At 37.2% G+C, this 17,098-nt stretch overlaps 1 protein-coding gene across 1 annotated transcript in view; it reads left to right on the top strand.

The window, feature by feature from the left end:
* The window catches only part of LOC106878217 (NBAS subunit of NRZ tethering complex), a 132,994-nt gene that overhangs the window by 82,948 nt on the left and 32,948 nt on the right, over positions 1–17,098 (top strand). Inside the window, exons 37-44 of the mRNA XM_014927365.2 lie at positions 438–530; positions 1,444–1,562; positions 3,130–3,217; positions 5,978–6,361; positions 7,269–7,398; positions 10,317–10,393; positions 10,847–11,141; positions 15,388–15,454. Coding sequence (XP_014782851.1) covers positions 438–530; positions 1,444–1,562; positions 3,130–3,217; positions 5,978–6,361; positions 7,269–7,398; positions 10,317–10,393; positions 10,847–11,141; positions 15,388–15,454 — 1,253 coding nt within the window. The remainder of the gene's footprint in view (positions 1–437; positions 531–1,443; positions 1,563–3,129; positions 3,218–5,977; positions 6,362–7,268; positions 7,399–10,316; positions 10,394–10,846; positions 11,142–15,387; positions 15,455–17,098) is intronic.

The raw sequence follows: 17,098 nt of genomic DNA, 5'->3' as shown, positions 1-17,098 counted from the left end.
TATATATATATATATATATATATATATATATATATATATATATGTGCATGTGTGTGTCTGTGTTTGTCCCCCACCACTACTTGACAACCAGTGTTGGTATGTGTACATTCCTGTAACTTAGCTGTTTGGCAAAAGAGACCAATAGAATAAGTACTTAGCTTTAAAACACAGAAGTCCGGAGGTTGATTCATTTGGCTAAAACCCTTCGAGGCAGTGCCCCAGCATGGCTTCAATCAAGTGACTGAAACAAATAAAAGGCAAATAAATTTTGGTGTAATTTTTGTAGGAATTTACTGCTGGCCAAGGTAGTGCTAAAGGATCAAGGAATTGATAAAATCCTGATTGTTTTAATTATTTATTTTCTGTTTTCATTAAAATCTAATCAAATTTTTAAGAAGCTTGTTACTATAACGGATGACTATATTTCCCTATTCTAGCTTCTTCAGCTAGCAAGACTATTGAGGGTATCAGCAGATGATGCAGAAATTGAAGGCCAAGTGTACAAATTAATTGCAGAAAAGGCACTGGATGTAAGTATACTTGTTTTTTGCTTTTTTATTATTTTGCTTAACCTTTTTGATACCTGTAGCAGTTTTTAGGTTACCAAGGTAATAGAAATTATTACTTACAACCAATCATCTACATAGTTCATGGATGTCATAATAGAGGTGTTCTTATAGCTAATTACTCCAGAGGTGGGAATAAAACGAAGAGTCTAACTGATTTAACCCTTGAGCATTCAGATTATTCTATCAAATGTAATGCTCATTTATTTACATTGTTTTTAATTAATCATGCAATATCTCATAGCTTCAAGATTTTGATGATGTGAATGTTTATAGAACAACACTGTAGGGAAGGCGTGAGAGGTCAGATATGACGAGTTTGAACATAAAACATGTAGAATGTTTGGGCTGGACATTGCCAGTTTAAATGCTGAAGGTTTAAACATAAAGAAAGATTGATAATTCTTATAGCAAGGTTGATGATTTTGGTTTCAAATCTTGGCACAAGGCCAGCAATTTTTGGGGGGAGGGAGTACAGCAACCCCAGTGGTACTTAATTTATTGACTCTGAAAGGATGAAAAGCAAAGCCGACGTCAGCAGAATTTGAACTCAGAAAGCAAGGTAGATAATAATTGTATATGTTTTGTTAAGAAATAATAGTTACATGTCTTTAACTTGGGTTCATTCTGCAATTCATCAAAGTTGGGATAAAGTATAGAATATTTAGATAATTGTCACATTTGCAAATCTCTTCAAGTTTAGGAAACTTTTATGCATAGCAGTCATGCTGCTCTCTTGTTATATAAGCAATTATCAAGATCTTTGAAAATGAGGAAGTTACAGAAGTGGATTTTTGATTTTTGTCAGGGTCAAGGACTTCTGGCAAACTGGCTATTTTGAGATAAAATGTTATGTTAAATGTTTTATGTTTTGTAGGCTAAAGATTATATGAAGGCTTATTATGCATGCTCTCAGTTGATGGAAAAATCTTATCCACCGGCATGGAGTGTCTGCGTAGATTTATCCCAGAATGGTAACTGTGTTTTAGGAACACGGTAAGACTTTTGTTTTAATTACTGGTGTCTATTTTATCAAAATTTTTCTCTTAAAATATAACTATTAAAGGGTGAATTTTATATGATAGTCGGATAGGTTCACCAGCATCATAATCTCTCATCCTTTTACCGTTTGTTATTTGCTTATAAAGTTGAAAAAAAAAATGTTTTTAAAACCTATTTTTTATGCTTTGATATCAAATGCTTTACCAGTGTCACATGGTATTTCATTATGCAACCATGATATGTTACAAAGTATATTAAATGTTTTTATAAGTCAAAACCATGTACTACTGTGCTAGTAGTGCACTTAAATCACATGTTACAGTCACCTCTACAGATTTTCTTTAGAGATTATAGCCAGCACTGATTCTGTTACGTTTCATATCCGTGACATCTTATTGTTTGTTTACATCAGATGTCTTAGATATGAGATGTCGCAACAGAATTAGTGGTGGCTATAATTTCTATAGAAAATATGTAAAGAATATTATTTAAATGTTACACACAGATAAATGCACACACACACATATATTTATACACACACACACACATATATATATATATACACACACACACACACACATACTCACACGTGCACATAATTAATCAATGGGTACCATTGGAATATTGTTAATATATGTTTTTAAGTGTTTAGAATTCTTTTATTGGTTTCACTCATTGGACTGAGACCATGCTGGGGCACCACTTTCACAAATTTTTAGTTGGTTGTAATCAGCTTCAATACTTTTTGTCTATCACTTAATCTATTGAACTTGCGAGGTTTTACATCCAACATACCAAGTTTTGTGATCAAATATTGATATGCATTCAATGGATTTCTATGTAGGTTCTTTTTATCAAATTTCAATCAATTAGTCAATCTGACTTAATAGTAGGAGTCACTTTTTCTAGGTACCATGTTGTAAGATTGAACCTGGGACTGGGGTTGCAAAGGAAATACCTTAACATGCAAATCTACCTGTGTTTGTGAATATCAGTGTAATAAAGTTATTTCAACTTAAAAGAAAAAACAAACAAGCAAACAAAAAAAGAAACAAGCATAGGTGTGGCTGTGTATTAAGAAGCTTGCTTCCCAACCACTTGGTTCTGGTTTCAGTCCCACTGTTTGGCATCTTGGACAAGTGTCTTCTACTCTAGTCTTGGGCCGACCAAAGCCTTTTGAGTGGATTTGGTAGACAGAAACTAAAAGAAGTCCATTGTATGTATGTGTGTGTGTGTCTTTGTGTCAGTTTGTCTGCCACCACCACTTGATAACTAGTGTTGGTGTGTTTATGTTCCTATAACTTAACAGTTCAGCAAAAGATATCATTAGAATAAGTACCAGGTTTAAAATAAAAAGTATTGGGGTCAATTCATTTGACTAAAAATTCTTCAAGGCTGTGTCCCAGCATGGCTGCAATTGAATGACTGAAACAAGTAAAAGAAAAAAAAATCAAAAAACAAATAACTATTACAAGCCTGAAAGATTTCGATGTACTTAGATGTAAGAGGTTGGTAAAACTCTTCAGATGTAATTTTAACTTTGGAAATTTTTTTATTGTAGAATTGAACTTCTGGAATTTGCTTTGACTTACTGTGATCCTGACCAAATACAATCTATTCTTGATGCCAAAGCTCTCATAGACATTCAGGTAAATCGATGTGACCATTCATGTCTCTTAGCAGATTCTTTAGATGGGTTCTTATTGAAGACATTTTTCTTGAAGCATAAGCTCATTTCAGTTATGATAGTATGGAAGCTACATTTCAGCTGATTGTTTCTGTGGTCATCTTTCCATCTTCTTTAACAACTTATGAGGATGGGCTGAAAAGTTCATACACTGACTATGGAGTGATGCTAGAACTGTGAAATCTTGCATGCATTAATTTCAACTTTAACTTTTCTTATTAACAGTTGCTTTGTTTCTTTCCAAATGAACTGATATCTGACTGTTCAAAGAAGACTTCAAAAATAACTAGTAGCAACTTCTCTTGAAAATAGTCAAAATTCGGCATTGTGGTGTTATCAAGTACTTGCAGAAAACACATTTGCCGCCAAGGACGTTCAAGTTGATATGATTGCCACATTAGGGGATGACCTTCCAGCTTTATCAACAGTGCAAAAGTGGGCAGCTGAATTTAGGAGGGGAATGGAGAGTCTTGAAGATTACCCAAGATCTGGACGTCTTGCAACTGGCACCACTGAGGAAAACATTGTGTTCAACACATGGTGAAGGATGACAGGCAATTGACTATAAATCAAATGGCCAATGTTATTAGTATGTCCTGTGAGAGAGTTCAGAATATTTTGCACAATGAACTTGGCATGACAAAAGTTTCTGCTTGATGGGTGCCATGTTTTCTGACAGCTGATCAAAAGCACTCCAGGCTGACCATTTTGTGGAAAAATTTGACATTGTTTGAGACAGATCCAGCTGGTTTGCTTGAACATTCCCTAAGCCAGGATGAGTGTTGGTTCATCACTTTGAACCAAGGACAAAGAGACAATCCATGCTTTGGAAACACTCCTCCTCACCTGCTCCTAAGAAGGCTAAAGTCATTTCATCTGCAGGGAAGGTGGTGGCTTCAGTTTTTAGGGATGCAAAAAGCAATGTGTTTATTGACTCTTTTCAGAAGGACCACACCATCAATGAAGAGTTCTCTGCTAAGTTGCTGAGGCAGTTACGGAAGGTTATCAAGACCTGAGGAAAGTGGTTTTGTTTCATCAGGACAATGCTCTAGCAACAAGTCCTTGGTTTCAATGGCTTCTGTGCATGACTGTAGCTTTGAACTGGTTGATCACTCTCCCTATTGATTTGGCCCCATATAACTATCATCTATTCCCCAACATGGTAAAAACACTTGACTGGGAACCAGTATTGTAGTGATGATGACATCATGTCTACTGTTGACAACTTTTTTTTTTACCAAGAGGATGAAAGCATCTTCACTGATGGGATCCAAGTACTGAAACACCAGTGGGAGAAGTGTGTGGACTGCAAGGGAAACTATGTTGAAAAATAAACCACATTTGGTCACATTTGATGGGAGAATCTTGGTCAGCCTATGAACTTTTCAGCTGATCCTTGTAAACTGCCTAACAGATTGTTGAAGTCTAATGATGGGTAAAGAAATAATCATTCAAAACACTACCATTTTATTATGTATATGATCCTGTCTCTGTTATACACATTTCTGGAATATCTATTCTCATTCAGATTATTTTCATGTACATTTGATATTTACATAGTTGTCACTTAGTAACTTATATCATAGATCAAGCCACATATCTTGGGGAAGGCAGAATCAATTTGAAATAACTCCAGTCTTTGACTGACGCTTATTTTATTTGTATCTGAAACTGCCTTTGGCTCTGTAGTACAAATGTCTTGTTTTCAAAAGTTCTGAATTAAAATATTCCATCAAACTTTAGTCACAATTCATGTTCCTAACACTTGCTTATTGATAACTAAGTTATTTTACTAAATTTTTTGTTATATTTAAAATTAATTGAAAGAAACACAGTGCATCTCAACAGAAATATGGTAACAAATGGGTTAAAGGCACATTGGGATTAAAAAAAAAAACAGACAGCAAAGGGATGTGACTAAATACTACAAAGTACTCTGCCAATTCTACTACACTTTACCTTTCAGCAGAAGGTAATAATAATTTCATATATAGGAATAAGAAATTTGGGGGAGAGAGAGAGGGTACAATCAATTTTTCTGACTTTCAGGACTTGACTGGTATTTTATTTGCTTTGGAAGGATGAAATGTTAGCCTCTATGGGATTTGAAATCAGAATATCATTTTATTTGCTTTGGAAGGATGAAATGTTAGCCTCTATGGGATTTGAAATCAGAATATCAAGAGCTGGTACAAATATCTCAAGACATTTGTTTTCAGTTCTCTAATGATTCTGCTAGCCCACTGCCTTTAAATTGGTTTCATATTTTGGTTCAAGGTCTGTAATTTCGAGGGAGGGGGTAAGTTGATTTCACTGACCCAAGTGTTCAACTGGTACTTAATTTTATTGACCCCTAAAGGATGAAAGACAAAGTTGAACTTGGTGGAATTTGAACTCAGATTGTAATGACAGATGAAATGCTGCTACCATTTTGCCTTGCATGCTAATGGTTCTGCCAGCTCACCACCTTGTACAGCCCTTATATAAAAAATATTAATAATCATAATATTCAAGTAGGAATAGATTCATATCATGTATGTTCTTAGTGTCATTAAGAAAAATAGGTTGTTTCCACATAATTTTCCAAAGCTTTTCTCATAAAATTCTAGTTTCCATGTTTATGCTAGAAAAAAATATTGCTATAGTGTGTTCGTTGCAGAAACCATGCTTTAATGTTGTGTATGTCTTCACTTCCATCATCTTATAATTCTATCTTTTACAGATGCTCTATGACCAAGTCTGTGCTGAATTTGGCACCATGTCCTCTTCTGACGAAAAACCTTCAAGTATGATAGACAGTACAATAAGTGACAGTGGGGTGTCAGAATTTTTCACTCCTGAACAAAGCCCTCAAACTTCAATGCATGTCCTCAATCAGACAAAAGATATTTTACTTAGTACAGGTGAATTAACAAAAGGCATGTTGTCTTCAGTTACTGATGTCAAGTGGTGGCATCACACCATTCATAACCTTGTAAAAATGGTTCCGGTCCAACGCTTTAATTCTAATAAGGAACAATTTGCTGATGAACAGATTTGGAACTTTGAAAATCAAGCATGCCATCCTTTTTATGGAGAAATCATCGAAAATTGTGTGGTTGACAAGGTATCTAATTATTTAGCATCTAAATTTTTAATATTCTTCTTTGTAGTTATTTATTATATTTGTTAATCTGAGTCAAAGATGCACAGCCCATAATGTTAGCAGTCTCTCTCAGATTGATTTAGAGTCTTTCTCTTACTAATGAAATAATATTACTGACTGATGCAGTCTACCCTTGACTGATGAAGTCTCTCTGTGACTGATGAAATCTATCACTGATAGATGCGTTCTGTCTCCAATAGATGCGTTCTGTCTCCAATAGATGCGTTCTGTCTCCGATAGATGCGTTCTGTCTCCGATAGATGCGTTCTGTCTCCGATAGATGCGTTCTGTCTCCGATAGATGCGTTCTGTCTCCGATAGATGCATTCTGTGTCCAGTTGAAGTTTATCTCTGATTAATGAATTCTGTGTTTGATGTAGTTTATCCATGACTGATGTGATTCCTCTCAGTCTGCTGCTGGCTCTCCCAGGTTGGATTTAGTCTATTGTGATATTTCTACTACCCTAACATCTAGAATCAAAGCGTGTCTTTGTACGAATCATTATAAAAGTAGTGTGAGCAGTGATAATTTTATTTCTGTCAGTACAATATCTAATTAATATAGGGTTAGTGATGTTATTTTCAACCTGGAAGCACTGTAAAGTAATGAAGCATTCATTAATAGAAAGTTGATAAATTGTAACTCTTTGACAGACCTGTGTCTGTGTGGTACATGCTCTTACATGTAATGGCCCAGTCTCTAAGAACAAATAAGTATAAGGGCAGATTACAATTCACTGCTGTATTCAACATAGGGCATTACATAACTGGTAAGTATATTATTAGCTTGGCAGTGATTAGTTCAAATTTCTCCATGGATACTGTGACATTTTTGGAACTGAAAGTAATGTTTTCTGATTTATTTGTAGAAAATTGCAAATTTTGAGACATTTGAACACCAAGTTCCTGCACTAGTAGAAACTAGCGACATAGTTCTCCGCACGGCTAAATTAAAGGAGACACTCACTGAGGGTAAAGAATACATGCCTGCTACAGAAGGTACTTTTCTCATTTATTTATCATGTAATAAGAGTATATGGTAATAGTTTATACTCTTCATCATATATTTTCTCCATCGCCACACGTTTGTCATAGAAGACTGGGGATGATCATTCTCACTTGTATGACATCTCAGATATGAAACCCCTCTCTCTCTCTCTCTCTTTCGGAGAGGCACAAGCACAGACATATACACATGCGGCAGTAACTTCCTCCTACCAAATTCAATCACAAAGCTTTGGTTGGCCCGGGGCTATAGCAGAAGACACTTGCCCAAGGTGCCATGTGGTGGGACTGAACCTGAAACCATGTAGCTGGGAAGCAAGCTTCCTAACCACACAGCCATGCCTGTCGTAACAAAATCAATGCTGGCTGTAATTTCTATAGAATATCTGTAGAGATGACCTTAACACATGATTTAAATGCACTGCTAACACAGTTGTACATGATATCAACTTATAAAACATTTAATATACGTTGTAGCATGTTATGGTTGCATAACGAAATACTGTCTACCTATAAATCATTAACATGTATGACAATGATGCTCCTTTACAAACATCACATGATGTCTAGAAAAGGGTACATGCATACAAACATACAGAAGGCTTCTTTCAGCTTCTGTCTACCAAATCAACTCACAAAGCATTGACTGGTGCAGGGCTATAGTAGAAGACGTTTGCCTCTGGTACTGTGCAGTGAGACTGGACCCAAGACCACATGGTTAGGGAGCAGGCTTCTCAACCACACAGTCACATCTGTGCTTAGCATTTTAAAAATACATGTCCCACTTGTCCTCTGATGTATTGTGATTATGGGTTCTATATTCTCCTGCTTATCATTGTCTTTGTTGATGAGGGCAATAAACAGTAAAGCATTTGTGGATGTTGCTGCTGTCACCATTGTCTTACTTACAGTTTGTGAATGCTAGACAAAACATGGTTCTGTGGTTAAGAAGTTTCACTTCAAAACCACAAGGTTTTGGCTTCAGTTCCATTGTATAACACCTTGACAACTGTTTTCTGCTATAGTCTCAGATTGATCAATGCTTTGTGAATGAAATTTGAAAGGCAAAAATTATACAGTAACCTGATACAGTTGTAGTGAGAGTGGGAGAAGGCTTGTTTTATGTATTATGAACATAATTTATTGTTACATTAATACAGAAAATGTTTATGCAATACAAGAAAAGGAATATTCAGGTGAAACAATGTATATGACAAGTGCAGAAAGTCTTAATCAGAAACTCAACATTTGGACTAAGTTTTACATTTCAATACATATTGCTGTTGCCAAGGAATGTTTTCATCTTCTAGAGTGAACACCACCAAGGACTGGAATCACTCTGAAGCTTTCGCACTCACATGAGCTGTATTTGTTGGCTTTGTTCATGGAAGGCTCTAGCCATGCCACTAGACTATCATGTAAACAACAGCTGTTGATTGGACTGAAAATGGGTTTGTGTACATAATCGACTTGTGATTTTTATGTGACAAAACGTGGGGGCCAAATCCAACTGTTACAAAATGATAACAGCAGTGGTGGTGTTGTTGTTTTACATCTGCTTTCTATCCTGGTATGGGTCCATTCTTATTTTAAAGTTACCGCTTACTCAGATGGGTCAGTGGATCATATCTCACTTGTTTGTTTCCTTTTTACCTGTTTTTTATGGTTGGATGCCCTTCCTAGCACCTGCTTTTTTTTTTAGCTGCTTTAGTGATCACATAGAGGCATTATTGTTGGCTCGTTTCTGAAGTTAATATCATATATATGAAGAGAGAAATTGTTTTTTGTTATGCATTATACTGTGTCCTGATACACCTAGGGCAACGCTCCCTTTGGTTCCAGCCGCTGAATGTGGCTGGAAATATTTTGGTGTAAAAAGATAATTGAAATGGGTTAGCTAAGAATCAAACTCCTCATACACTCAGATCTCCAACAGATACTACCCCTTTATAGTACTTGCAATTATTTACTCTCTCTCTCTCTCTCTCCTCATTCACTCTCTCATTCACTCCCTCCTCATTCACTCCCTCCTCATTCACTCCCTCCTCATTCACTCCCTCCTCTTTCACTCCCTCCTCTTTCACTCCCTCCTCATTCACTCCCTCTTCATTCACTCCCTCCTCATTCACTCATCCCTCATTCCTCACTCACTCCTCACTCATTCCTCACTCACTCACTCACTCACGCTTTCTGTCTCTCTTGAATTGCCACTCTATTAGTTAAGATGAGGTTTTCCAGTTGATCCGATTAACAGAACAGCTTGCTTGTGAGATAAATATGCAAGTGGTTGAGCACTCCACAGTACCCTTTATGTAGTTCTCATGGAAATTCAGCATGACACAGAATGTGACAAAACTGGTCCTTTAAATTACATGTGCCACTCATTTTTGCCAGTTGAGTGGGTTGGAGCTAAGTGAAATAAAGTGTCCTTCTGAAGGACAGAATGTGTTGCCAGGTTTTGAACTCATGACCTTACGATCATGAGCCAAATACCCTAACCACTAAGCCGTGTGCCTTCACTACCTCTTAAACACACACAGTCGCATGCTAAAGAGAAATTGATCTCATGATGAGAAATGTGGCTTCATGCGTCTTTAAGAAATCTCTATTATTGTTCTTGTATATTATACCAATGCAGTCTTGTAACTCCTTTCTCATTTACATTTAGAGTTCTTTCATAATATTCTCTAATGCTGTTATGATTGAGATCATAATGTACTTACATATTTTCTATTTGCCAACCTGAGAAGACAAAGCAATGCCCTCTTACTTGGCTTGACTGGAATTGGAGAATTAGGATGGCTGGTTTGTGGAAAATGCACGAACATCATAATTTGTTATTCTTTCTTTTGTATAAATGTAACACTTCTCTTGCTAAGAAATGAATAAAATAATTTTATTTTATTTTCTAGTGCTTTTGAAACTTGCTGGTGCTACTATTACTACTGACTTCTCATTGGGTCTTGCTTATCTTCTTGCCTTACCTAATGTAAGTATATTCAATTGAGTTCAATTTAAATATTTTTTATTTACCATGATGCTGTTGATTGGCCCAAGATATGAAAAAAAAAAAAGAAAAAAATACACTGGAATTAAAGTTTTATGACATCTGATTTAATAAAATGCATATATATTTTATAATTCATGAGAGGTCAGATTTGGTTGGTCTGCACATAAAAATGGTAGAATATTTTGGCTGGATATGGCTAGTTTAAATGCTAAAGAGTTAAAGGAAATTTGGCTGCTTTTTCTAGCAAGTCAAGTAACCAAATAGAGAGTGCACATACTGAGCAAGTAAGAAATTTGTGGAAGATGAAATGATTTTTTATATCAAGAAGGTTGAGTTATGATTTAAGGGGTTTAGTTGTTGTACTTGTTCTGTTTTGTTGTTTATTTCATTGTTGATCTGTGTGTATTCAATCAAATTATGTTTGCCATTCAGATAGAAGATGCTGATCAGTGTTTCTCTCAACTCCCCAACACTACACTTTCCATCCAACTAGCCAAGTACTACTACTCCATCCAACTATATAACTACATGTCACCCCAGATCGTCGGTCAAATGGCTGACGTATTCAAACATCCTCCCAGAGTTGTTGTTCAGACTGTGGAAGAGTTCCTGTCACACAATCCTACTTTACCTGCCGACATTCAAAAATGTGTAGAGCGACTCAACTACTATAAAAACTTAATAAAAGACCATGCTCAAGCCAGGTTTCTTCGTGGTTTAGGAAGAGGTGAGTTATTTCTATTTCTTCATTATTTTTACTGCTCCATATTTCTGGTAATAGGTGAAGATTTCAGACTGGGGAAAACATGTTAGTTTTTCTTTATTGATTATATTCAGATTTTCATATCTATGTTCAGTCTTTTAGTATTTTTGATTATTCAAAGAACTACAGTGACTTAAGTGCAGATGTGGCTGTGTTGTTAAGAAGTTTGCTTCCTAACTAAATGGTTCTGGGATAAGTCCTACTGTATGGTACCTTGGGAAATTGTTTTCTCCTATAACCCTGGGTCAACCAAACCCTTGTGAGTGGATTTGGTATATGGAAACCCATTGTACATGAAAGAAGCCCATTGTACATGTGCGTGTAAGTGTGTGTATTTACTATATCTCCTTGTCATAACGTCATGTGATAGTTGTAAATATGTTGGCAAGGAGTTGAATATCTGTGGGTCTTTGATTCCCAAGGTATTGCAGTACATGGTCCTCACCCTAGATGAGACAGCTGAGACTCTTGGAACAGTGCAGTGATGTCCAATTCAAGGTCTGGTATAACTCTCAGTATCAAAGTTTGCTGCCAGCCCCTCCAGTATCTTCCACACATATATCACTGCATACCTCTTCGATCTTCACTGCAGAGAGTAGAGTCGTAGCTCTTTCACTCTCTCCCAGTAGCTCAGCTATTCCATTGATGCAATCTTCCTTGTGTAGTATCACTGAACTGCCTCAAGTTCTGGTATTAATCTTACACTGTAAGGTGACCACAGTTGAGAGCAGTAGTCTAGACGGCTGAGGACAAATGTCCTGCATAGGACTAGCATAGTTTCCTGGTCCCTTGTTCTGAAGATTCTCAGAATCCATCTGGCCATTTGCCTGCACACTGCCTCCATCTTGGTGACATGCATGTGAAATGAGACATCATTGCTCATATCTATCCCAAGATCAAGCACTGTATGTGATTCTAGGATTGCCACTCCTTTTGGCCCAAAATATCATTGTTGTGACTTCTGAGCACCAATTAGCTGGTAGGGGAGGGCTTGGAATTTGCCTGCAACAAATTGCATGTTGTTGTTCTCAGCCCATTTATATAGATATGCAAAAGAATTTACTTTAGAACGGTACGAAATAGGGCCACTATTTGAAGAAGATGGCTCACTGACTGCAGACCCCCAGAGGATCAGTGAAATACTGAATGCGCAATACAAGAGTGCTTTCACAACTCCACTGGGATGCTTGCAAGTAGCTATGCCTGATGAATTCTTTGACTCCACAGATCTACACAAAAGAATTACACTAGCAGTGCTCCAGCATGGCTACACCTTCAGGGGTGAAACATATAAAAGAGTAAAAGAATATATATATATATGTGTGTGTGTGTGTGTGTGTGTGTGTGTGTATATGTGTATATATATATATATATATATATATATCAAGGCTTTCTCCAAGTCAACAAAAACCAAGAACAGGCTTTTCTTTGGCTAGCTATTTCTCCTGCAGCTGCCTTACCAGAAATATACCATCAGTGGTGCTTCTCTCTGGCACAAAACTAAAGTGCATCTCATCTAGACTAACTCTCTTCCTAATTAGTTGGGCTATGACTCTCTCCATAACTTTCATCACCTGATCCAACAATTTGATACCTCTGTTATTTCTATCTAAGGTATCACCTTTACTTTTGTAGCAGTTGACTTTGGTGCTGCTACACCCCTCATTGGGTATGACTCCTTCGTGAACCACCTGATTTACAATACGGGTGACTGGACCATAACCTACATCACCAGATATTTTAAGCAGCTCAGCGGTTATTCCTGAAGGGCAGGGGTCTTTCCCTCTCTTCATATCCTTAATTGCTTTATCAACCAAGGTACTGTCGATTTGGGCAGCTGGTCCCTCAATTGGGTCAGTATTTGGTAGACTTTCCTCCTCCTATTCATTCTCCACGTTCAGCAGTTTTTCACAACGACATTTCCAAGCCTCTTTCTTTGCAGAATTATTAAATGCAAGTGCACCATCATCCATGTGGACACATTTGTCTCCTATGACATCACAATTTTCTCTCAGACACTGTCTTGCAATCCAAAACACTTCAGTTCTTTGGTCCTCACATCACTGAACATAGGCAAACTTCTTCTCTTCTGCTTCTCCTTTGGCTAGATGCACCTGTCTCTTAGCTTCCCTTCTGGCTATCTGGTACAGTTCCCTGCTCCTCCCACTCTTCCAGGCCTATTTCTTTGTGCTAATGGCTCTGTCTACAACATTGTTCCACCAACACATTACCCTAGGTCCGGAAGAGATTTTACACCAGCCACAGATTTGGTCTGTGGCACTCAGCAAGCTGTCCCGCAGCAATTCCCAGTTGCCCTCTATGTCACATATCTGTAGCTCCTCCTCCCTCTCACCAAATTTCTCAAGTAGGATGTCCCTTGATCTCTGTCGATATGAAGGGTCTTTAAGCTCCCAAATCCTTCTTTTCCAGATTGGTCTACTTCTCGGCTTCCTTCAGGCCTGGGGTCTAAAGTCACAAATGACTAGTGTATGCTGGGGGTGGGGTACATTCTTCATCCGGAAAGGTCTTTGTATTTAAGAGCAACCAAACATCCCGCTGTCTGGTGAGAATGTAATCAATCTGACTGGCACAGTTACCGGATTGATAGGTTATCAGGTGGTTGGCTAGCTTCCTGAAGTTGTTGTTGCAGCTCAAATAGGTTATTTGCATCACAAAGCTCCAGTAGTCTTGTTCTGTCTTTGTTTTGGGAACCAATTCCATGGTCTCCATGGAAGATACCAGGCTGCCATCCGACATGCCCATTGAAATCCCCAGCCACGAAGATGAGATTATTGTCACTTGTCTTTGGAGTAGCCTGCAAAAGAATATTATAAAAGTGGTCCTTCTGTCCATTTGGTAGGCCCACTTGTGGAGCATAGACAGAGATAGTTGTTGCTATGCTATTCTGTAAGATTATCCTGAGCTTAAACATTCTATCACACACTCTAACTCTTTACCTTATCTACCCATTTCTCTGCAAGAAGTATGCCCACACTGCCTACCCCATCACAGTTACCTTCCCAGAAGATTTTTTACCTATGTGTCTTGCCTCTGAGGAACCTGGCTGAAGCTCCTCTCCACCTTACCTCTTGGATACAACATACATCAACATGCTTCCATTCAAGCATCTCAACAATCTCGCTTGGCCTATCTTTCATTGTGCTTACGTAGACAATGCTAACCCTGAGAACTGGGAAAGGGACATGGGTGAGAGTGATGGTATTTAGCACCTGAAAAGAAGGTTTCAGTTATTGTTTGATAACAGATATGTCACAACAGTTGTTTTCGATTTAACCTCTGCTCATTCAAAGATGTTAAAATTGTTGTCCCTATTGGAGATGAGTGTAATGTAAGCATTGTAAGTATAAGTGTTATAAGCATTAAATATAAGCGTTACTGCTGCAAATATAAATATGGCAATGTTTAAATTAAGTAAGTAAGTAAATGAGCTGCTATTGGTTAGTCCCATTATATATAGAGAGGGAAAGAGGTTGGTAGTCTGTTAATTTACTAAGTAACACATTTCCTTTTGGTGCATGTAATAGTGTAGATGATTGTTGGAGGTGGGGAGGGATGGAGGTATGCAGGTCTTCTGGTACAGAAGTGAGGCAGAGCCCTATTGGGTTTTTGGTGTAAGAGATTTCCAGTATAGGTGGTAGGGGTGGGAATGGATGGGCGCACCGTGAACAAGCAATGACCAGCTTTGTCACAAGAAATGGAAATAGTAGTAAGACAATAGTGAAGCAGGCAGACAGACAGACAGAGAGGGAGAGACTTGAGAGACTTTATCACTGGGGGAAATCATGACAAAGTGCTGGAGACACAAGTCATAATACAAGGTGAAACAGGGAGAGGGATAATGTTGCAAGGATTTAAAGAATTAGAAGTCATGATAGTTGGGAACATATGAAAATTATGGCAAGTATTTAAAGAGATAGGATTTGAAATTAATTGAGAAATTAACAAATTACGAAAGCTATTAATGTTACTTTAACTCAAGTATGTTAGCATGTTCGTATTATAAGTTAGTATTATAAGTATTATAAGTTAAATGAATGAATGATGAGTGATTAAAAACTTGAGAAATTTCTCAGCTTAGTTGCTGGTCATTTCGCATGGCATGATAGTGTCAATAACAGAGCAAACAATTTTTTTTCTTCTTGAATGAATGAAGCACTTTGATATTTATTTAATAACTATTATTGTGCAGGTGTTGACATCCAAAGATTCACAGAGGACAATGCATACAAACATGAAACTATTCTGGGATTAGCTATGTGAGTTATTACTTTTGCTTTTCTTTCTCCAATTATTGCAGCCCTATTTTTTTGTAGTTTTATTGGAAGCACTTTTATTATCTTGGTTGTTCCTAAAATCTGTTGGTTGGCCTTTTACCCTAATATTAAAGGATTAATTTAAAGAAAAGCAGGCCAATGATATTAAGACCACAAATGATGGCAGCTCCAAAATGTCAATTATATCTAAATATTTTAACTGTAAATTATGTTATCAATAGAGTTAACCCCTCCAGGTCTATAACATCAATAATAACTAATACATGTAGTAATGTAGTAAGGGATCTCAGCACCCAAGGTCAAAGGTACTTCTAGCACTTGTTGACATTAACCCTTTAGCATTCTGATTGTTTACTTTTAGAATGAGAGGCCAGATTTGGTTGGATCGAACATAAAACACATTTTCAGACATTGTGTTTATTTTGATTGGTAATCCTGCCAGTGTTGGTGCCATGTAAAGAGCATTCAGTCCACACTGTAAAGTGGTTGGTGTTTGGAAGGGAATACAGCTGTAAAAGCCATGCCAAAACTGATCTCACCTGTGCTGGTGCCACATAAAAAGCTCTCAGTCCACTCTGTTGGGTGGCTGGTGTTAGGAAGGGCATCCAGCTGTAAAAACTGTGCCAAAACAGATGCCAAAGCAACCTGGTGCAGTCTTCTGCTGGGCCTACTCCTGTCAAACTGTCTAATCCATGCCATCATTGAAGATGGAAGTTAAATGATGATGCTGATGATGATGATGACTATTATATTTTAATTCTGTTTTTTATGCTTAAAGAACTTTTGGTGTTACAATTTAGCTCTTAGTATCCCTTCCCCATCTACTTTGCACTTAAATATTTTGCTATTCACCTTAAATTATCTTCATATTTTAATTATGTACATTTTTTTTTACAGTTTATATACTAGGTGAGCCAAAAGTCATGCACAAAATGCCCTGGAATTGTCCAAGACATGCTTCAATTTTTCTTGAATTGAATAAAGTAAAATTAATTAATTAATGATGAATACACACGTACTTGTACATGATGAACAAAATGAATAATTATAATAATCCTTTCTACTAAAGGCACAAGGCCTGAAATTTGGGGGAGGAGGACTAATCGATTACATTGACTCTCATCTGGTACTGATTTCATTGACCCCGAAAGGATGAAAGGCAAAGTTGACCTTGGTGGAAATTGAACTCAGAACGTAGAGACAGGCAAAATACTGCTAAGCATTTCACTCGGTGTGCTAACGATGCTGACAACTCACTGCCTTCATAATAATAATAATAATAATAATGGTTTAAAATTTTGCCACAAGGGCGGCAATTTTGGGGGAGGAGATGAGTTGATTGAAGCTGGATGAAATGTTGTTAAGCCTTTTGCCTGGAGTTCTAATGATTCTGCCAGCTCACCATGTTAATAATAATAATAATAATAATCCTGAAATTTTGGTGGGAAGACTAGTTGATTACATAGACCCCAGTATTTCACTGGTATTTATTAACAACCCTGAAAGGATGAAAGGCAAAGTTGACCTTGGCGGAATTTGAACTCGAAACGTAGTGATGGGTGAAATACCACTTAGCATTACATCCAGTGTGCTAACGATTCTGCCAGTTCACCGCTTTAATAGTAA

This window comes from Octopus bimaculoides, chromosome 15 (assembly GCF_001194135.2).
Source record: "Octopus bimaculoides isolate UCB-OBI-ISO-001 chromosome 15, ASM119413v2, whole genome shotgun sequence".
NCBI lineage: Eukaryota > Metazoa > Mollusca > Cephalopoda > Octopoda > Octopodidae > Octopus > Octopus bimaculoides.
Note: the sequence above shows the minus strand (reverse complement) of the source record. Positions and strands in the feature narration are given on the sequence as shown.